At 37.5% G+C, this 22,959-nt stretch overlaps 1 protein-coding gene across 1 annotated transcript in view; it reads right to left on the bottom strand.

Moving 5' to 3' along the window:
• The window catches only part of LOC126234771 (adhesion G-protein coupled receptor G4-like), a 218,133-nt gene that overhangs the window by 9,748 nt on the left and 185,426 nt on the right, over nt 1-22,959 (bottom strand). Inside the window, exon 10 of the mRNA XM_049943521.1 lies at nt 18,451-18,734. Within this exon, the coding sequence (XP_049799478.1) occupies nt 18,451-18,734 (284 nt within the window). The remainder of the gene's footprint in view (nt 1-18,450; nt 18,735-22,959) is intronic.

The following is a 22,959-nucleotide window of genomic DNA, read 5'->3' as shown; positions in this document are numbered from 1 at the left end:
CACTTTGGCCTGACCTGCTGCGAGAATAATTTTCTTGCAAAAGACACAGGATATCATCACCACATCATCCAAGGATAATTCGTACAGGTAAGGGTCGTCTTTGTTTCCCCTGTCAGCATTTTTATGCTTACACTGCTCAATGTGCAGAGCAAGGAAAGTTGGCCATCGGAGCGACAGCGATAGTGACAAAAGCGCCTGTCATGCAGAAATTTAAAGTTACAGCAAGTATCTGCAAACGATTGTGTTAACGGGTTATGTCAGTACGATAAATAATTCGAAAAGTCAACCGTTTATTATTAGAAACCCAATGGGCACATGATTATACTGAAACTGCAGAGAAAGCGATTTGTTTCCTCTTGTCTTGTAGACTTACACTTTTTTTCCTTCTCTTGTTGCCATATTAAAACTGGCTTCATTTCGCAAAACACAATGATGTTAAACAGTTTCCCCTCACTAAAATGCTAATGCATTTGCAATGGTGACAGGATCTTGCAACAGTCTATCATTAATCTAACAACTATGGACACGTAAGGTCAATACATTATGAAAACCTCATGTTTGATACAAGAATAAAGTGTGATTTCTTCACTTATATTGCTGCAAGCTCATACCGATTGTTGTTCAACAGCTTTCAATGGCTCTTAAAATAATTACAGTATTTCACTGAATAAGTCTGCAGTCACTCTTATATCGTAGCAAATAAGAAAAGTTATTCAGTTACCTATCTGGCAAAATATTCTCTGCTTTGCATGCTGCTGTTCATCAAAAATTCATTTGAGTATCTCGTACTGTTTACGAGATATGATGGCCATTATGAATATTTCACTTCCATTCTATCGTTTGCACACACCATCGGAAGAGAGTGTACTGCATACAAACCATTTCCTCAAGACTGGTAACAGATACAAGAAAAAATCAATATGTTAGCTCCATTGTATCTGTAGCAATGTACCATCGAACATGCACCAAACGAAAACTCATAGCGACCCTTATATGTCATTACAATTCGAATTGAGTACAGCATCTTACTTAATATATACATAACACAATAACTATGACAGTTCATGAAATGTCGGCAGCTCGTCACGAGGCTGACGAATGAGTCTATGAGTTGGGTGAGAGTCAAACCTTTCACCGAATACTTTCTTTAGAAACTTATGAGAAAGGTTGCATGCCTCTGTTCCTGCTGTTTAGCAGAGAAACTTCCGTGCGTTAACGGACGAAGCGAAGGCCTCATTAGGCGACAGCAAACGGAAGCTTCCGATTCATTGAAACAGAGGGCTGCAATGGCCTAGCGCCGAGAACTAAAGTAGGTTTCTGCTTAGGGGCCGAGTAATCCTGCACGAGCAGGTTATCTTCTCGTTCCATAAATTTATTTCTGCGCAGGAGGAAAGATTCTCCAACTGACATCTTCTAATTAACCTTCACAAGGAGATGTTGTTGTTGTACTCGTAGTCTTCAGTCCACAGACTGGTTTGATGCAGCTCTCCATGCTACTCTATCCTGTGCAAGCTTCATCATCTCCCAGTACCTACTGCAACCTACATCCTTCTGAATCTGCTTAGTGTATTCATCTCTTGGTCTCCCTCTACAACTTTTACCCTCCACACTGCCCTCCAATACTAAATTGGTGATCCCTTGATGTCTCAGAACATGTCCTACCAACCTATCTGATGTTATAGTCAAGTTGTGAGACAAATTCCTCTTCTTCCCAATTCGATTCAGCATCTCCTCATTAGTTACGTGATATAGTCATCTACCCTCCAGCATTCTTCTGTAATACCCCACTTTGAAGGCTTCTATTCTCTTCTTGTCTAAACTATTTATAGTCCATGTTTCACTTCCATACATGGCTACACTCCATATAAATGCTTTCAGATAAGACTTCCTGACACATAAATCTATACTCGATGTCAACAAATTTCTCTTCATCAGAAACGCTTTCCTTGCCGTTGCCAGTCTACATTTTATATCCTCTCTACTTCGACCATCATCAGTTATTTTTCTCCCCACACAGCAAAACTCGTCTACTACCTTAAGTGTCTCATTTCCAAATCGAATTCTCTCAGCATAATCTGATTTAATTCGACTACAGTCCATTATTTTCGTTTTGCTTTTGTTGATGTTCATCTTATATCCTTCTTTGAAGACATTGTCCATTCTGTTCAACTGCTCTTCCAGGTCCTTGGCTGTCTCTGACAGCACTACAATGTCATCGGCGAACCTCAAAGTTTTTATTTCTTCTCCATGAATTTTAATACCTACTCCGAATTTTTCTTTTGTTTCCTTTACTGCTTGCTCAATATACAGATTGAATAACAATGGGGACTCTTATAACTGCCACCTGGTTTCTGTACAAATTATAAATAGCCTTTTGCTCCCTGTATTTGACCCCTGTCACCGTCAGAATCTGAAAGAGAGTATTTCAGTCAACATTGTCAAAAGCTTTCTCTAAGTCTACAAATGCTAGAAATGTAGGTTTGCCTTTCTTTAATCTATCTTCTGAGATAAATCGTAGGGTCAGTACTGCCTCTCTTGTTTTAACATTTCTACAGAATGCGAACTGCTCTTCCCCAAGGTCGGCTTCTATCAGTTTTTCCATTCGTCTCTAAAGAATCGTGTCAGTATTTTGTATCTGTGACTTATTAAGCTGATAGTTCGGTAATTTTCATAGCTGTCAATACCTGCTTTCTTTCGGATTGGAAGTATTATATTGTTCTTGAAGTCCGAGGTTATTTCGCCTGTCTCATACATCTTGCTCACCAGATGGTAGAGTTTTGTCATGACTGGCTCTCCCAGGGCTATCAGTAGTTTTAATGGAATGTTGTCTACTCGTGGGACCTTGTTTCGACGTAGGTCGTTCAGTACTTTGTAAGATTTTTCATGCAGTATCATACCTCCCTTCTAATCTTCATTTACGTCCTCTTCTATTTCCATAATATTGCCTTCAAGTACATCGCCCTTGTATAGACCCTCTATAGTCTCCTTCCATCTTTCTGCTTTCTCTTCTTTGCTTAGAAATCGTTTTCCGTCTGAGCTATAGATGTTCATACAAGACGTTCTCCTTTCTCCAAAGGTTTCTTTAACTTTCCTGTAAGCAGCATCTATCTTACCCCTAGTGATATATGCCTCTACATCCTCACATTTGTCCTGTAGCCATCCCTGCTTAGCGATTTTGCACTTCCTGTCGATTTCATTTTTGAGACGCTTGTATTCCTTCTTGCCTGCCTGCTTCATTTACTGTATTTTTGTATTTTCTCCATTCACCAATCAAACTCAATATCTCTCCCATCACCCAACGATTTCTACTAGCTCTCATCTCTTTACCTACTTGATCCTCTGCTGCCTTCACTATTTCTTCTCTCAAAGCGCCCCATTTTTCTTCTACTGTATTTCTTTCCCCGTTCTTGTCAATCGTTCCCTAATGCTCTCCCTGAAATTCTCCACAACCTTCGGTTCTTTCTGTTTATCCAGGTCCCATCGTCTTAAATTCCCACCTTTTTGCAGATTCTTTACTTTTAATCTACAGTTCATAACCAATGGAGTGTGGTCACAGTCCACATCTGCCCCTGGAAATGTCTTAGAATGTAAAACCTGGTTCCAGAATCTCTGTCTTACCATTATATAATCAATCTGAAACCTTCCAGTGTCTCCAGGCCTCTTCCATGTCTACAATCTTCTTTCATGATTCGTGAACCAAGTGTTAGATATGATTAAGTTATGATCTGTACAAAATTCTATCAGGCAGCTTCCTCTTTTATTCATTACCCCCATTCCGCATTCACCTACTAGTTGTCCTTCTCTTCCTTTTCCTACTATCGAATTCCATTCCCCATGACTATAAAATTTTCGTCTCCCTACACCATCTGAAAAATTTCTTTTATCTCATCATACATTTCTTCAATCTCTTCGTCATCTGCGTAGCTAATTGACATATAAACTTGTACTACTGTGATAGGCGTGGGCTTAGTGTCTATCTTGGCTACAATAATGTGTTCACTATGCTGCTCTTAGTAGCTTACCCACGCTACTTTTTTTTCGTTATTAAACCTACTCCTGCATTACCCCTATCTGATTTTGTATTTATAACCCTGTATTCATCTGACCAGAAGTCTTGTTCCTCCTGCCACCGAACTTCACTAATTCCTACTATATCTAACTTTAACCTATCCATTTCCCTTTCAAAATTTTCTAACCTACCTAACCGATTATGGGATCTGACATACCACGCTCCGATCCGTAGAACGCCAGTTTTCTTTCTCCTGATAACGGCGTCCTCCTGAGTAGTCCCAGCCCAGAGATCAGAATGGGGAACTATTTTACCTGCAGAATATTTTACCAAAGAGGACGTCTTAATCATTTAACGATACATTAAAGCTGAATGCCCTCAGGAAAAATTATGGCTGTAGTTTCCTCTTGCTTTCAGCCATTCGCAGTACCAGCACAGCAAGGCTGTTTTGGTTTGTTACAAGACCAGATCAGTCAATCATCCAGATGTTTCCCCCTTCAACTATTAAAAGGCTGCTGCCCTCTTCAGGAACCACACGTTTGTCTGGCCTCTCCAATACTCGGTAGGCTGGTATTTTTTTCGCTACAAAGTATTACAAGGTCAAATGACTTCCCAAATTCAATTCTACAACAGGCTGACGTCAATGATATAGGTCTGTAATTGTGTGCATCTGTCCTACAACCCTTCTTAAAAACGGGAATGACCTGCGTTTTGTTCCAGTCGCCAGGTACCCTTCGTTGCTCAGGCGATCAATGATAAATTACTGCTAAAAGAGGAGCAAGTTCTTTCGCATAATATTTAGGTATTTCATCTGGTCCTGATACATTTCCACTACTAAGGGATTGTAGTTTTTTTCTTTTCCGCGATCTGTTATCTCAATATCTGCCATTTCGACGTTCGTACGACGATTGAAAGGAGGGAAGACCTTCCACCAAGAAACAATTTATGAATACCGAATTCAGTATCTGGCCTTCCGTCTTTTATTTTCTGTTTCGGTGCCAGTACGGTCACAGAGTGAATGAGTAGATGATTCTGACCCACTTACTGATTTTACACATGACCAAAGCCTCTTAGGGTCTTTACTCAGATCGGTTGACAAAGTCGCTGAACACTTCTCTCATTGCAGTCCGTAGTTTCATTTTCGCTTCCTTCAGCTTTTGCTTGTCAGCTAGGATTTTACTTCTGTTGAATCTGAGATGAAGTTCCCTTTGTTTACTTATCAGTTTCCTAACACAGCTATTAAACCATGCTAGTAGGTCTTTCCCATCCTTTAAGATCGTACTCGAAACATACTTGTCTAGGGCAAATTGCACGAGGTCTTTCAATTTTTTGCATTTGTTCTTCACATATTCGACCTCCGCACCGAGTATTTGATGATGACTGCTCAGATACTCTAAATTTGCTAAGCATAAATAGCCTTCTACTTTTCTCAAATTTCAATGTAAAACCCACTGTTATAGGTGATGTCACAGTCTTATGATCACTGATGTCTTACTCTACGTTAACTGATTTGGTGACAGAGTGCTACAGAATTTTAGTATATTTTTCTTCTTATAAGTGGAAATGATTCCATCGACATCAGATACATCCACTACTGCTGTTTGCGGTTCAGAATCATCTATCTGAGTGTATATTTGAATTTATGAACCATAAAAATTATCAGTTAAATTTAGGTAATTGGTTCAAAGATATTTGGTTCCATTATGTGAAGAGAAAACTCTGCTGATCACTAATTTGATTTTATGCTTTATTAAACTCTGAATTTCAGAGGCCATGACGCTGGGCCCTGAAAAATCAAACAAATAAAACGAGACTTTATTAAGTAAGGCATTTCAGGTTCCCTGACATCTGTAAAATATTTTTATTTAACATATTTTTGTTCTATATAAATAGGGTTACTTGCAGTGACATCTAATACTGCGATGAATATTTCTGAATTTATTCAGAAAAAATTACCAATTAAATTTGGGTTCTTGGTTTAAAAATATTTGGGTCCCAAGGATTGAAAAGGAAAATGTATTGATTACTAATGATATTTCTGTTTGGAATTCCTGGGACAAAATTTGTAGACCATTCACTTTTTAAAAAAATTATAAGGGAAAATATGTTATGTTTCATAAAGATAATGAGGTACCCTTCACAAGAATACAATGCACTAATCCACTTTGCTGTAGAGTATGAATATATTCGAAATGGGATGAATACATTAAAACCGAATAATTGTGTTCAAATAAATGGATTTTATTAACGGTTGAAAATTTTAAAAAATTCGGTAATGAGATTCAATACAAAACTTTGTAAACAAGTAAGAAAATATTACATTCTTTTAGGAAAAACTACTGAATTATCTGAAGTATGCCACAATTGTTGGAAAGGCTAATTCTCAAAAAATTATTGAACAACAAGCGAAATAAATACAAGCAAAATACCTAGAATGTGTACAACTAAGAAATATAATTTCTGATGTAGTAGAAATGAAGAAAGAACAAATTATTTACTTTACCACATCTATGCAGTATGCCAAGAAAAACTATTTCAAAGTTGGTGGTGTATTATCTAAAAATCATCTTTCAGGAAGATTATCCAGTTGTAATAGTGGAAGACCTAAAGATGATAAAATATTTTATGTCAGAAAATACAAATGTACAGATTACAAATTAGTACAGAATACACATAGCACTTATTTTGATGTACACAGAGTAGACAAAAGAAATATACAATATGCACTTCAACAGTCTGTTTTACTTTGTTCACAAATTATACAGCCAATCCAATGAATCTGCTGATGAAATAAATAAGAAGAGGAAAAATATTTATGATAAAATTTTAACTCTACCCACTATAGAATTTTAACATATTGATGATGAACATAAAAAATACTGGAAAATTTTAATGTGTTGGATGTATTAAAAGGTAATGAAAAATCCAATATTTTTTTCAATAAAGGGATCCTTATTCTTTAATTTTAGAGATTTTTTACACATTGTTCCCAGCAATGTCCATAATTATTCCATTACTTTAGACAAATATACAAAAGAACAACTAATTAATGATATAATGAATCTCTATCAAATTGAATTAACATAAGAACCGAAAAAATCAACAAAAATATGATGTGGTCGTTCATTTACTTCTCAAAAATTCAACTTTTTCAGTTGAGGATTTTTCCAGCCCCTGGATTTGTAATTGTTGAGGAATTTCAGTGGATCTGAGTAGATCTACTGCTGATTTAAAAAAAATATTATTGCAAGAGGGGAAAGACCCAAAAGATTAAAGGACTTTAACTTTCATGATGCAATATTTTTAAAATGTCTCCTGCTTGTTCCCTTCACAAAAATTCAACTTTTGCAGGGGTCGATTTTTTATTCATTACGGAATTCCAGAGGTGGAAAATTCACACCTTAGAGGAATCTGATGATTCTGTTGAAGATCTAAATTAAATCTCACACACGATTTATAAAATAACATTATCATTATTTACCCAATAGTTGGCAAACTTTCGAACCCGACCTATTAACATATACTTTATGTCCCTTTTTTCTCATAATTTTTTCACATAGATAAATATAAGTTCTTGTTGATAAAAAATTCCATCAGTATCTTTCATTTCATATGTGATTGGATTGGAGAGATAGTCTTCAATTTCGAAAATTTCTGACAACGAATTGCCAGTATATCTTAACTCAAAAAGTCTTTTCAGTTTGCTTATTCTCAATTTGTCACCAATTTTGAATTTGGGCTTAGCATCTAGAAAATTTGTTATGTAAACAGTTTTCAATAACATCTTTTGGTGCCATTTTTATAGTTGAATGTCTTGTGTTATTATATTCATCAAGTAATTTAGATTCTAAGTTAAACCATGTCTAATTTCCTTGAAGAGCAAATTTCTTGCAGATTTTTCCTTTAAGTCTTTGTTAAATCGTTCAACAACTAATGTGTTTAATTCAGTAAAAGTTGAATAATGATTAACGTTATATTTTTTCACCAGCTCATAAAACTCTTTATTATAGTATTCTTTACCATTATCTGTCTATAAATTTTTTGAAGTTTTCTCTCAAAAGCCCCTGTTACGTTCTAACCTGTTTTATAGTTAATGGGAATAGCCCAAGTAAATTTTGAGAAGCGGTCTATAACAGTTAATAAATATTTATATCCTTTATTTACTTTTGAAATTCCTTTAAAATTACCTGAGTCCATGACAACTAGATCATTTGGTATATAAATCATCTATACCAAGAGAAATAAATTGCTTCTTTTAAATTTTTGTCTTACTGGCTAATGTAATTAATTAGTAATTTGTTCACAAATATTACAGTGAGCCCCCTTCACCGACAAAAATTTTTTAACGAATTTCCCTTTTTGTTTTTACATACTGTACAAAGATCTTCAATACCTTGTCTTCCATTTTAACTGTATCTGTGAGGATTATCGGTTTCAGTAAACTTTTTACACTTCGAACAGTAGATGTTATTATGATTAACCATTTATATAGAAAAAAAATTTAATAAGATTTAAATTATTTGAGCAAATATAATTAACTTTAAACCAACCAGAACAGTTTAACAGAATCTTAAAATCTTACAGACAGAAAATTTGATTTGTGTACAATTATTGATTTATTATTATAATTGTTTTGATACAGTTTAAAATTGTGTATCTTTCGTTCCCCCTAGTCATAAATGTAAATTCAGTCCTTTGTTTATCATACACTTTATCTTTAAGATTACTTAACTCATGTAAGTATGGAGTTAAAGAGGTTTTTGAGAAATAATCTGAAAAAGCTTTTTCTATTTCCTTTTTGTAAAGTAATTAGTTAGATTAGTTTTAGTGACATAATCATTCAACTATGTATATTCAGGTTTTGTAACAATATTTGATAACTCATTCTGTCAATAGTGTTTGTTCACTACATCTTTTGCATAAACTGGGTCATTTACATTCGCAATTGTCCTACCTTTAAACCCAATATAACCTCTAGTTACTTTAATAGTAGCATTAAATTCTTTCTGAAGTTGTTTAATTACATTATTTGTTTTTGGATCTATTCATGATTTAAAATCTTTGATGTTTGATTGAAAAATTTCAAATTTTGAAATTGATCCATTATTAATTTTTGATTGCAAATCTAAATCGTTATTGATCTTATTTCCAAAAATGTCCATTTATTGAAGTCCAAATATCATTAAACTTGTAATTACCTGAAGCAATTTCAACGCAAATAGACGTAAGTAACTACAATTATTTTATCAAAATTTTGTATTCTCTCAGCATTTTAGTGCAGATATTTTTCCCAAATAGTTAACCACCAAATGAATCAAAATAAATTTTATATCTTGATTCTTGTAATAACAAATCCAATGAGAACCACCATGATCAGATTTATCTAAATTAACTATTCCAGATTCGTATTTTCTAGGATGACGTGGTAACTCAAGATTCATAAAAACACCACGAAAATATTTAATTTATAATTGTTTAACTAATTTTTCTATATCGAAACAACTTAATGCATTAGGATAGAAATCGATTATTTGCTTGAAATTTTTTTCTAGAACCAGCACAATCTTTTTCATTGCTTGATTATGTCTTTTCTGTTCTTACAATTCTGCATCAGTTTTCCTCTTGTTTATTACTCCAGATCCACCAGCAAGTGAACAAACAGATGCCAAATAACGTCATGCAGCTAAGAGTAATGGGAGAAATCACCTTCATGATGTTAGTCCTTTTTCTTCTTTCTTTTTATTTAATATTCAATAATATTTTTTACAACAGGAATTCCTAGAGTAATGAGTAAATTACCACCAGTTTCTTTCTCTTTCTTTCTTTTTTGTGCATCAGTTAAGAATGGTTCAATACTATGTAAATGTTCATTATTGAATTAAATTTTAATTGATTTTGATTAGGTCTTGCCACTTGGTTCAAATGGTTCAAATGGCTCTGAGCATCATGGGACCCAACATCCATGGTTATCAGTCCCCTTGCCACTTGGTAACAAACTATAATCAATAGTAAACTTATTCATTTACATAGATATTTTTACACCTCCAAACCATCGTCATCCAAAGCCACCACCAGTTGAAGCAGGCTGTAGACTGCATCCCATTGCTAATTTTCTCTTTTCTTCTATAATTCCTCAAACTGCAGTTGTTGCTAATTATTCTCTTAATGAAGCATCACTTGCATGAATTCTTTCTTTTGTAGCTAACTGGATTTTTTTATATGCTTCATGTCTTTGTTCTAAATCTTTATTATCGCAATAGGCTATGTCATGTTGTTTCGAAGCTTCATCTAATGGATTAATTACTTGCTGTCCTGTTTCTAATCTTTCTTCTAGTTTAGTAAAAGGCTGCAGCATGAATATCCTGGTAGATACATTTCTGGCATAGGTAAATTATTAAAAGCTCAAGTGACTAATCCTTTCCCATATTTTTCACTTTTCCAAGACGAATGAGGAAGATTATTCAGAATTTTGGTCAAATATGAAATTTCTTTTCGATTGCTCATGATGAAATCACTAAATTTATTTGACAATATTTGCATGAATCCCACTTTTTCATTGTGATAATGTTTCGACCGTTAATGTTGTTTTTTTGCATATTTACAAAATTTATTTTTAAGTTTCTTGTCTGGAATTCTTATTTTTGGTTCCCAATCGGTTTTCATTTAATTATATACATTTTTATAGTAAATGAGCAGATTATTTCAACTGAGTGAAAAGTCATATGTTCCCAAACAGAGATTAACTATACCTACATGAAATAGCTTTAGTAATCTCGCACACGTAGGTTTTTATTCAAATTTTTAGCTCCAAATACAACACAGAAAAATAATAAATTATATTGTGATGACGAAACGATAGAAAGTCCTGTTGGCCAATATAGTTTAAAAAACTTTTATTTGTTCGAATAATCCAAATATTCATATTAAACCAGATGATATTATAAATAGAATTGTAATCGAAAGTGATGTAACATTGTATGTGGATATAAAAGAAGATAATATTGCGAGTATGCTAGAATTTAATAATCAAATTATTCAATCAAATGAAAAAACTGTTGCTAATGATGATCCTATAATTATTCCTATTGAAATGATTAATGTAAATTTTAATTTAGTTGATGGGATTTTTTAATACATACTGATCATTTTCATAGAGAAACTAATATTATTGTTCCATTCAAGCCTAATGCAGAACTTGGTGGACCAATAATTCGTGAACCATATTATCCTGTATATATTCCAAGTTTTGAACCTATAAGGATTTAGAAATTGTTGTAACTGATGAAAATGATAATCTGATTGATTTTAATGGTGCTTATGTAACAGTAATCTTAATGTCTTAACAAATGTTATTCTTATTAAATCATGAACAAAATCGAGAGTTATCAGTTTTACTCCTCCCTGTGAATGAGAAGACTAAAAATAATCTAATTGTCCACAATAAAACCACAGAGATTAATATAAATAATTGAAATGGATAAGTTCAGCCAAATCGTGCACTAATATATATGAGTTTTAGTATTATCGGAACTGATGGTTCAGTTACACAGAGACATCAATACTGCCTACCCAGACATCCATATCACATAGGAAGAGCTCCTTAGTGGACGATTTATAACGCTTTATAGGCCAATGTCTTCCTTAACCATCTTGATGACATATACTGCTTGAAACACATGACCAGATGCTACAGTTACATGGAAACATTAATGCTCCCTACCTAAACATCCACTCCACAGACAAAACTGAAACAGACAAAAGCTGCACTTCCAAGACATCACAGTAGACAATGGAAAGCCACCAACACTAACTATCAGTTTACAAGAAAACTATGCTAGGATACACAACAGATCTAACTATCCCACAGCTCACAAACAAATTAGTCTCTGATATGTCTTTTGCAGACTGCACAGACTTTCAGTGGATAAAGGGAGCTAGATGCAAGAACTTAACAAAATTAGAGTGTTTGAATCAGGAAAGACTTACAAACTGACATTTTACAACAAACCAACCCACGGTATGGGAAACATTATGAGAGAATAGTGAATGCATGTGGCATACAAAACAAACAGTGCACTAGAAGAAACATTATAAACATCTGACATTAGCCTCTGTATATACCAGTTAACCTTCAAGGACCATGATTTAGTATACCATGGTAGAGACATGCAGATATTTCAGAATGAAATACTCGGAACATTTAAGAAAACTGAAAAGTAACTGCATGTGCTCCACATTTTTAGACCACCTCATTTGAAATGACAACCATACTTGTGCCATACAAAGATTCCCTCTAATATTTAAAAATCGGGTATCATATAGGGCGAAAAAGTCTTCTATGATAAACAATGCACTGCAACAGAATATTAGTCAACACACAATAATACTGTCTCTCTCTCTCTCTCTCTCTCTCTCTCTCTCTCTCTCTCCCTCTCTCTCTCTCTCGTCTCTCTCTCTCTCTCACACACACACAAACACACACACACACACACACACACACACACACACACACACACACACACACACACACACAAACAAACACAGACACACATACACTATTCAAATTTTGTGGCTTACATTCAAAAACCAATCAGGGTAACGATTTAGGCTGAACCAATGAAATTTAATTTGTAAGAGAGCCAGGATTCCAACAGGTGTCTTCTGTTTCAGCCTACATCATTATCGTTGATAAAGGTGAGACCTACCATGTCTGAGGAACATTTACTATATATGATTAATATCTCACATACGCCTGAGATACAGCAGGAATAACCCCATTTCGCTCATTGTGAAGTTTCTATTCCAATAACAGAGAGCTTCTGCAATATTGGTGCATGTTTAGAAGAGGAATAGGAATGGGCTGGGATGTGAAATAGAATTTGTATTGGGGACTAATAAGTACTAGGGTAACCTGTACAGGTTTGATGGTCAAAGTGCCAGTGTGGGACAGCAGTTACCGCATCTCCTGAGTAAGCAGGAAAACTGGTTCGAACCTCGATGCTGCTACAAATTTTAATTAATTGCTTCAGCCCACGTCGCTGTTTTAGGTAAAAGATGAGACTCAATATGTCTCAGGAACACCAACTGCATATGATTAACAGATTAGTGAATGAAACAACTGGTACCAGTGTATCTGATACATAAATGTATCGTGAAAGTGTGTCAAAGACAGACACATAGTAACATCCAAATTTTCCAATGAGCACGATAAAAATGTAAATAAACGCTATAACAGGTACGAAACATACTCTACAATTAACAAACCACATAAAATAGTTTCCCAAACCAAAACCTCACGACACTGATGACACACAAAGTAAACAGAAGAAAGAAACAGCAAGCCACAAGAAAGCATGGCACACATTGACATGTAGTAACAAAGTAACCCACAGAATAGGAAACATTATGAGAGAACAGGAAATACACGTGGTATTAAACAACAATCAGCACACAAGAAGGAACATTAAAAACATCCAACTTAAGCCTAGACAAAATCGTCAGTGCAGATGTATACCAATTAACCTTCAAAGATTGTGATTCAGTATACGTGGGACATACATGCTGATATTTTAGAATGAGATACTCTGAACAATCAAGAACATTGAAAAGTGACTGCTCCACATATGCAGTCCACCTCACTGGAAATAACCACTATATTAGTAGCATAGAAATATTCCCACCAATCTCAAAACACAATAATCGTCCATACCAGTTATTAACAATAGAAGAAAACTACCACAATCGAAATGATATCACCCAGGACAGAAAGGTGGTCAATGGTCAAACAGTACTCTGCAACAGAACATTATTTAGCTCTCTACATTAACTATCACACAATAAAACCGTCTCTCTCTCTCTCTCTCTCTCTCTGTCTCTCTATCTCTCTCCCTCTGCCCCCCCTCTCTCTCTCTCTCTCTCTGTCTGTCTCTCATACACACACACACACACACACACACACACACACACACACACAAAGGAACTGGAAACACATTGGAACAAATAATTAATTGCTTATGCAGGGCGTAAATGTGCTGTGAACATGTGTCGAAGGCACAGAAATACAATGACATCCAAAATTTATCAATGAGAATGAGACAATTAAGTAAACATTGTTGCAGGTACACAACATAACCTACAATTAACAAGCCATACCACTTAGTTTTCAAAATTAAATCCTCATGAAATATTACCAATGTCCACAGATCATTTTAAACAAGAAAACAACAAAACACATTTAGCACCCAAATAAAAACGATGTGCAACTCAGGACAGGTTATCTATAGGGTTTGTGAACATCAAAATGGAATGTATACCTTTACTTTACGAGAAAATATACGGTAGTTTATAAAAGTTCCATTCTAAACACTAATTGAATATAGATGTTGCCCTAACATCCTTGTGTTTCACACAACATGCTGTGTTATCTTTGAGATGTGCCTGATTTCTGTTGGTTGTCACAGCTCTCACATAATGCAGGAAAACGTTAAAGTACAGAGGTAAACTAAACAACAACAAAATCTGATGTCATCATATTTCCGAACTACGTTTAAATTGCGGGAGTATATTTCAGAAACAATGAAAGAAAAAGAAGGAATGAAAGTGCCAAAGCTGTGGTGAAACAAATTTGAGGGTTAAGCAAAGGCAAAAATTGTGTTACTGAAAGAGCAATAATTCATTACTGTTTTCTGGAAGCATCTCAACCCGGCTTAAAAGTCCATCATGGTAAGTAAATAAATGGTGTAAACTGTTTTCTGTTTGATGATTCGTGTCGACAGTGGTTTAAGAATTATCTTTTACACTTAAGAATATAAACTTTGATATGTTTGTGACAAGTCTTCCATTGCCTCTTAAATGAAAATTTGTTTAAATATTCTTTACGTACTCCACATCCATGACAAGCGTTTTACTGTGGATATATGCCAGGAATAATAGCATGTTTTTTTCTATAATTAATGACTGAGTGAAGCAGAAAACCCTCATTATGCACGATACAAAAATTTAAATTTGAGCGCCACAGTGTTCGATTGTAAGCACGCCAGACACAATTTATTAACCTCCAGAGGACAATGCCCTAATGCTGTGTGACACCTCATCAAGCGTTGATCGTTGTCTCAGTACAGAGACAAAGAGGATGCACACGTATCTTCATGTACGTCATATTCGTGTGTAATCTTTAGAGTTAATAAACTTCAGGTATGTTGGTGGTTCGTTTCATCCTCTGTTCCAGATACTCCCGAACATTTCTGTGAGTTTAAGATTCAGGGATTTAGTAGGTATATTGGTGAAAATATGTACCTAAACGTTCGTCAACTAGAAATGAGAGTGTACAGTCCTGAGAGAAAGCTGTTGTCTCCTTGAAAGACAGTAGGATCATCAGCACACTCGTCATTAAGGGTGAAGGAGTTAATTTCCTATTATGACTAACAACTAAAACTATGTACTACCAAGAAATGACGGTAACTGCGATAGCTGATAACGAGAAGTAACATTTTAGCCCAATCTCCACTAGTCATGAAGATGTAGGAAGGGCAACGCGTGGTCACCGAGAATGTTGATGTAAGCTTCTTGATTGATTGATGAAATCTTTTCTTGTCGTTAGCTGAGCAGTGGTGTCGTGTTTGTCTCAAAGTTTCGACGAGTTTCCAACTCGTGATCCCCACTTAGCCTGTCGATAATGAATTGAAAATTTGTTGAAACTTTGCGACAATATGGAAGCTCGATTCGAATGATGACCATAGAAGATTTCATCAGTGAAACTCACAGAGAAAGCTCTGCTCATCTCCATGGTAATCTAGATGAATAATTGGCTCAAGTAAAGATACGATAAACATAACCAAAACATCTAAAACATCGAAGAATCACCTCTGGACTTACGTTCTTACCTCTTACACTGTGTGGGTAACACTTCAGTTGAACGACGGATCACTCAGCACTTTGCATCGTATTAAAAGAGAAAACACCATGTCTCAGCGGACCACACTATACGCTTAAAGTCCAGTTTCTGGATTGTTTGCTCCACTGGAAACTTGTGGCTTTATGTGCAACTATCAGCATGGGCCTTTGCGAAGTTCCCATCTCCAAATACCAATTGCGTCCAATGACCTTGGGAAAATTACTGTAATGGATTTGCATTCAATAGCACGAAAAATTATTGAAAAGTACCTGCATTCAGTACCAGCGATTATTCATGATGGATATGAAACCAACTGTCATTGAAAATACGTGAAATTCGTCTCTGGGCCTTGTAGGTTAGGATCTTTATACGACCACTGTTCTTACAGTTTGTAACATTGCTGGTAGTGGAAACCCATTCCTTGTACTGAAGTCAGATTGAAGAGTCCTCTCTGATACGTTAAGAAATCGTGCAACTTGATGCATAGTATGTTCTTGAGCACCTATAGCTCCTTCCTGCCATTCTGTCTCATCTTCACATTGACGTGCCTCATTGGTGACAACATACACACAACTTCGTTACAGTTACTTAACATCCGGCAGTGGAGGTTCACATGACGACATGCTACCAGATTTACAGCGCTCCAAGCAGACCAGAGCGCTGTTCTAAGGTGGTGAATACTTTACAGTTTCAAAACGTTGTAGAAAGGGAATCAGTGCACAAAATGATGTCAAATTTGAACATCATGGTATTCATGCATGGTGAAACGTCATGAAACAAAGTTAACCAAAATTTTCTCACTAGAAGGCGCTGTAAGCGTCTTAACGTGAATGGAGTCGGCTACAGATTACCGATGAGTCGGAATACAACAGCTATGGTTTGAGTGGCACATTACTTCATTTGAATTGTTCAATGGGCATGACTGCAAAGTGCAATACTTGTGGCACTGTTACGTGAGCCCATCCACCATGGGAAGATCATAACACAGAGGATAGGAAAATCGATTTTTAATCGTCCTGAGACCAAAAACCGCACACTAAATAAAATAAAATCGGTTTCTATTTGTCTTGAGACTGGCGAAACATTATTTCCAATACGTTGTCCACCGTTTTGTGCCAGAAGTTGAAACCGATGTACAGCATATTCCACAACAGATCGGAGTGTCTCGGGTGTGACGTTCAGAATGTGTTGCACAATGTGTGTCTTCAATTGGAGCACTAAATACGACATCTTTCAGATAACGTCACAACCAGAAGTCACCAGTTGTGTGGAAATGATGGCTGATAGTTGTGGCATTTCGGAAATGCCTCTGCAGCAGCCGCTTTAGTGACTGTGCAGTGTGCTGAGGAGCACCATCTTGCATGAAAATGATCCTAACCACAAATCCACACTGTTAAATGATTGGAGCGACGTTGTTGCGCAAAATACTTCATAGTGTTTACCAGTTAGCAGGAATCACCTCCTCGACAAAATATGGCCCTACGATAAACAGTGCCATCACCTGCACAACGTAGTCACCTTTTGCAGAATAAAGTGGTACTGATTAATGTGCGAGCGGATTTTCATCTATCCACGTTCTACTGTTCTGTGTATTGCCATTTCCTTGGAGATGGAAATGGGCTTTGTCTGTCCACAGGGCTATTCATTGTTCACCTCAATGCAAGAAAGAAATTCTAAGGCGAACGTTTGCCTTGCTGCCAGGTCAGCAGGAAGAGCCCCCTTGAACATGGATGATTCTTTTATGAACAGCAACGTTGGACATTTTGTAGGATTTTGCGCGTCATCCTCCCAGACATGTCCAACAGACGGTCAAATTCCCATGCACTGCATGTTTGCACACCCCTGCTCGACCCCTCCTGCAATGCTGTGGCCACATCTTCGATAGAGATCAGATCAACTGCAGCCGGCCGGGGTGACAGACTGGTTCTAGGCGCTACAGTCTGGAACCGCGCGACCGCTACGGTCGCAGGTTCGAATCCTGCCTCGGGCATGGATATGTGTGATGTCCTTAAGTTAGTTAGGTTTAAGTAGTTCTAAGTTTTAGGGGACTGATCACCTTAGCAGTTAAGTCCTGTAGTGCTCAGAGCCATTTTTCAGATCAACTGCTTTCCTCACTCTGTTCCACTGCGTTTCAAAAGAATCTTCCCTTTCGAATTCCGTAGTCGCATTCTTCAGCCCCTTATCAGGTACTGGACCAGTGCCTGTTTTCATACCTTTGAGTGAGCTTTACCAGCAGCGTGCAGTCAGTCCTTCATGGAGATAGTCACATTGAGCATCTCGGATGCAAACTGAGGAAAAGCTGTGTGCTGTGGGTCTACTGGTTGCATATTTTGGTGCTCTGAGCGCCATCTGTGCTCAAATCATCGTTAAATTTTTTGCAGTGACGTTTCCCCTCGCATTAATAATATGCCGTTCAAATTTGACGTCATCCTGTGCAGTGGTTTCCTTTCTAGGGCGTTTTAAACAGGAACTTTAATTATGGACACCCTTTATAGTCAGGTGGGAGTACAATAAATGCATGTTTGTATCTCCGGAAAGTAGAAAATACCTGGTAACGACAACGCCACTTCCACCCCTACAGAGCGGGAAGAGCACTGTGAACAGCAGGTAGAGGAAGATGGCTGCGTTGATGAGGATGCATACGGTGACAGGAAGTAGGACAGAGACGTAGAAGGCGGCGCCCTGCGGGTAGCACAGGAAATCTGAGGCGCTGTCCTCGCGCAGTGGATACCCGGCCCTGAGTCCCAGGACCACGATCAGCGCCGCCACCGGAACCAACGGCAACAACCACGAACACGTCGAGCACACCAGCACCACGTGTGGGACCCGTGCCTGCAACATGACATGCCACACGTCAGTGCATTGCAATAGAGATTCACATGCAATGTGAGTCCATCCAGAGTGTGTTTGGTGTTTTGATTTGTAACATTCTTTATAATTACTGAAGTACTTAAATGAATGCCTGAACTGGGTATGCATACAAAACTGGAGATATTGTGTAGCTTGTTGAAACTGCAAGCGGTGTGCTTACTCTGTGTTATTGTTAGCAAAACTTTATACGAACTGATTGGGCAATGCAACTCCCAATAAAGAAATACAGTCACTGCAAAATACAGGGTGATTCAAAAAGAATACCACAACTTTAAAAATGTGTATTTAATGAAAGAAACATAATATAACCTTCTGTTATACATCATTACAAAGAGTATTTAAAAAGTTTTTTTTCACTCAAAAACAAGTTCAGAGATGTTCAATATGGCCCCCTCCAGACACTCGAGCAATATCAACCCGATACTCCAACTCGTTCCACACTCTCTGTAGCATATCAGGCGTAACAGTTTGGATAGCTGCTGTTATTTCTCGTTTCAAATCATCAATGGTGGCTGGGAGAGGTGGCCGAAACACCATACTTCGTTCGAAATGCACGCTGAACAACTGTCGTCGATTCACTTCTGCCGTACTCAATAACACAAAAAGCTTTCTGTTGAGTGGTCGCCACCGTAGTATCAACTGACGCTGACGCCTAGTCAACAGTGCCTCAAGCGAACAAATGTACAACTAAATGAAACTTAATAGTTCCCTTAATTCGCCGACAGATAGTGCTTAGCTCTGCCTTTTGTCGTTGCAGAGTTTTAAATTCCTAAAGTTGTGGTATTCTTTTTGAATCACCCTGTACATTCAGCCCCTTAGGTACTGAACCTTCTGGCACTGTTCAAAACTGACAACTCTGGCCCCTGTGCACGCAACAAACAAACAAATAAAAATACTTTGAAATATACATGAAACTCTTTTGACTGACAAATGAAACATTTAAGAAAAACTGAATGTCTTTAAAGTGACCTGGACAGCGGGGTGGTAGTGATATGGGTGAACTACTAACACTGACTTTTTCAACAATGAACTTGTATTAGAAGTTAAGTTTGGCTTCTCAAAACATCTGAAAATTGAATTTAACTTACTGAGAAAAATTACTTCCCTTTTTACTAAATGAATACCTTTCTTTGCTGATATAGTCACAAACAAAGATATTTGTACAGCAAGTATTACCTAACGTCACTAAAAAGCATAACGACAAGTCATCAAATTACATATACCTGTGTTAACCAATCTTAGAAGCATTAGAAAAGGGAAATATCTAACTAATCTATTTATCAAATCTGTTTATGTACATTCTCAGGTTACTCAGCATGGAACTAACTACTACCGTCAGACAACTCATTTTCGCTAACGCCCTGGTAAAAGGAAAGTAATAAAAAATTAACTTCTCTACCTTAAGTGTGAGAAGACTTGTGCTTCTTTGTAATATCAATCCAATAATCCTTTCTTGTCACAATTAAATTTACATTTCATATTTTCACTTTACATTCCATTATAAAATCACTCATCAGTTTTAACTACCTATTTATGTGTGGTGTAACACAAAATACTGGCATGAGAAAATTCCTACATTATAATCTAACACTTGGTGGCTTTACAGAACACACCACAAAAACTGCTTAGTGCATCCTCTTTGGCTCACAGATACACACTCCAACGCTATAATCTCAGACCGGAAGCAGTATCTTTGGCTATGCGGTCGTGCAAAGTCGGCGATACGCTTTGTAGAGCCCATCGCAGACATACATCGTTTACAATGTAATAGTTTCATGTTACTTTACATTAGTATCATTACAATATTCGGGTGCCACATATACATGTAACCCAGTAGACTCCTTTCAGATTTACGTGAGGATGAAGTCAGTTAATGAGAGTATGTAGGAGAGGTAGTTACTTCGACTTAATTATCACACCGAAAAAATGTTACATTATAAATTTTTTTCCGTACTTGCTGTTAGATATCTGCAATTCTGGTATACTCTGAAATCTGTGCGCTACAACACGGTACACGTCACTACAGTAGCTAAAACAAAATGAGGCAGTAAACTGATAAAGTGGAGTATTGAACTGTAATTCACTTTGAAATGGGAACAATCAAATTTTAGGTGGTATAAGAGAATACCAACAATGAAGCACCATAGAACACATTGGTTACGCAGTGCAGAAGCTTTCAGTATGGTTAAACAAATCTGAATTATGAAGGACAAAGTGACAGACCATCTCTCTGTGACGAACCAGAAACCGCAAGCCACTCTGGTGATGGAGAACCGGAGTGTCACTGTCGATGAGATAGTAGCAAAAGTGGAAATCAGTCATGGGTCAGTTTTCAATATCTTACACGGTATTTTGAGCATTATGAAAAGCCCCACCCACTGGATTCTGCGACTGTTCACGCCCATTCAAAGGGCAAGCCGAAAAGAGGCAGCTGTGGAAACGTTGCTGCTGTGTCAGGCTAATCCAGAAGACTTCCTTTGCTGCCCAGTCACCGAGAACGACAGACTTGTGTGTCATTAGGATCCCGAGACAAAGGACCAAAGGAAGCAGTGGAAAATTGTGGATTCCCAACACACAAATAAGCAAGGAACCAAACATCATCAAGGAAGTTGATGCTGCTTTGTGGGACTGCCATGGTGTGTTCGTAACAGATCATGCTCGTAAAGATCAAATCGTCACGTGAGCACACTACCAAAACCTCCTGACAAAGTTACGGGAAGAAATCAAGACGAAATGCTGTGGAAAGCTGTCCAAATGCAAATGGATGGCTTTTCTACACGACAGTGGCCCATATCATTTTGCACAGAATTGTCGCAGAAGCTTATCGTCTCACAATGTGCCGCTATATTTTATAGCAAATTGTTGTTCTTATTTCATATCATTAGGGGCAGTGAAATGAAAACGAGATGGAAAGAAGTAAGTAAACTGTTTATTAATTCAACAAGAGTTCCCATATTTGTTCACACTTTTATACCACTGTGAGGAAAGACGGCCAGTGCCTTCAAGGAAAAAGATTTGCTGTTGTCTATGGAACCATGATTGTAACTGGGCATGCACCTCTTTGTCCAAAGTAAATCGACGGCCACGAATATCTTTCTTCAGGCTCCAGACCGCATGGGGACAGATAGGGACTGTATGGATGATGTGTAAGGAAGGACTATACTTCTGCAGCGTAGTCGAAATATTGAGAGGTGGCATGAGCCCCCTCTCATATTTCTATCTTACGATTCTCCTCTCTAATTGCATGCGGTGGAAAGTTGCTATTCCTTCACACGCAGACTTCCCTCGCAGCGTCTCTCGTCACCCAGGTGGTCCGGTGACAGGCGGGCTCCACTGATCTCGAGAGGGTTAAGCCGACGGGTGTGAGGCAGTCGAGTGAATGCTTTCCAGACGCCGACATTGTCAAGAGACACGCCAGCCGGGGCCTGAAGTAGCGGCTGGGCTAGAGGTTCCGTTACTTCGCAGAAACTTAGCGAAAACACTTTCTGGCGGGCTACCAGTGAGGCGTGGGAAAGACTTGTGTACCCAGGCAGTTGTGGCGGGAAAATTCCCGCGCTTTCTGCAAAATAGTAACTGTGATTGGCTTTCTCAGGGCATAGCTCCGTGACGTAGCAAAATCAGCGCAGAAATTGGCGCCAAGAATCTCCATTGGTGGAATGGTAGTGCTCCGGCAATGGAGTGGAATTTTCCGCCGGTTTTCGAGTTGCTGATTGGAACGTTTAACCACGGCCACTGTCGTGGGGGCGGAATGTTCTGTGTTCGGCCTGTACGGGTGCTCAGGGTAGTCGGCTCTCGCCTTTCGGTCGAGGACGTCGAAGCAACCAGCCATCGCCTCCGGTACGCGAGATCGTGTTCTGGCAGTTAAGAAGACAGTTTGGTAATGTATGTCCGCAGCACCGGCAGATAGGGATTTTCCTAGGTGATAATCAGAGCTCAGCGGAGCGCGCCTGTTCGTCTTTTTCTAACTTTGTTCTGTCTTGAGTAGCAGCAATTAATGTTGGGTTAGCTGTGTGTCTCTTAAAATTTGAGTGGCAAGGAATTGGCTCCACATACCACTTCGTCTTAAACCTCACAATCTGGTTTAGGGACAACTTCACCTTCACAGTGTTTGTTTAAGTATCCAATTTGAGCCAATATGATGTATTATAAATGTTTCACGTGTTTTTGTTTATTATTTTGTGTTTAG

The sequence above is a fragment of the Schistocerca nitens genome, chromosome 2, assembly GCF_023898315.1.
Source record: "Schistocerca nitens isolate TAMUIC-IGC-003100 chromosome 2, iqSchNite1.1, whole genome shotgun sequence".
Lineage (NCBI taxonomy): Eukaryota > Metazoa > Arthropoda > Insecta > Orthoptera > Acrididae > Schistocerca > Schistocerca nitens.
The sequence above is the reverse complement of the archived record's forward strand: the minus strand, read 5'-3'. Positions and strand labels throughout refer to the sequence as shown.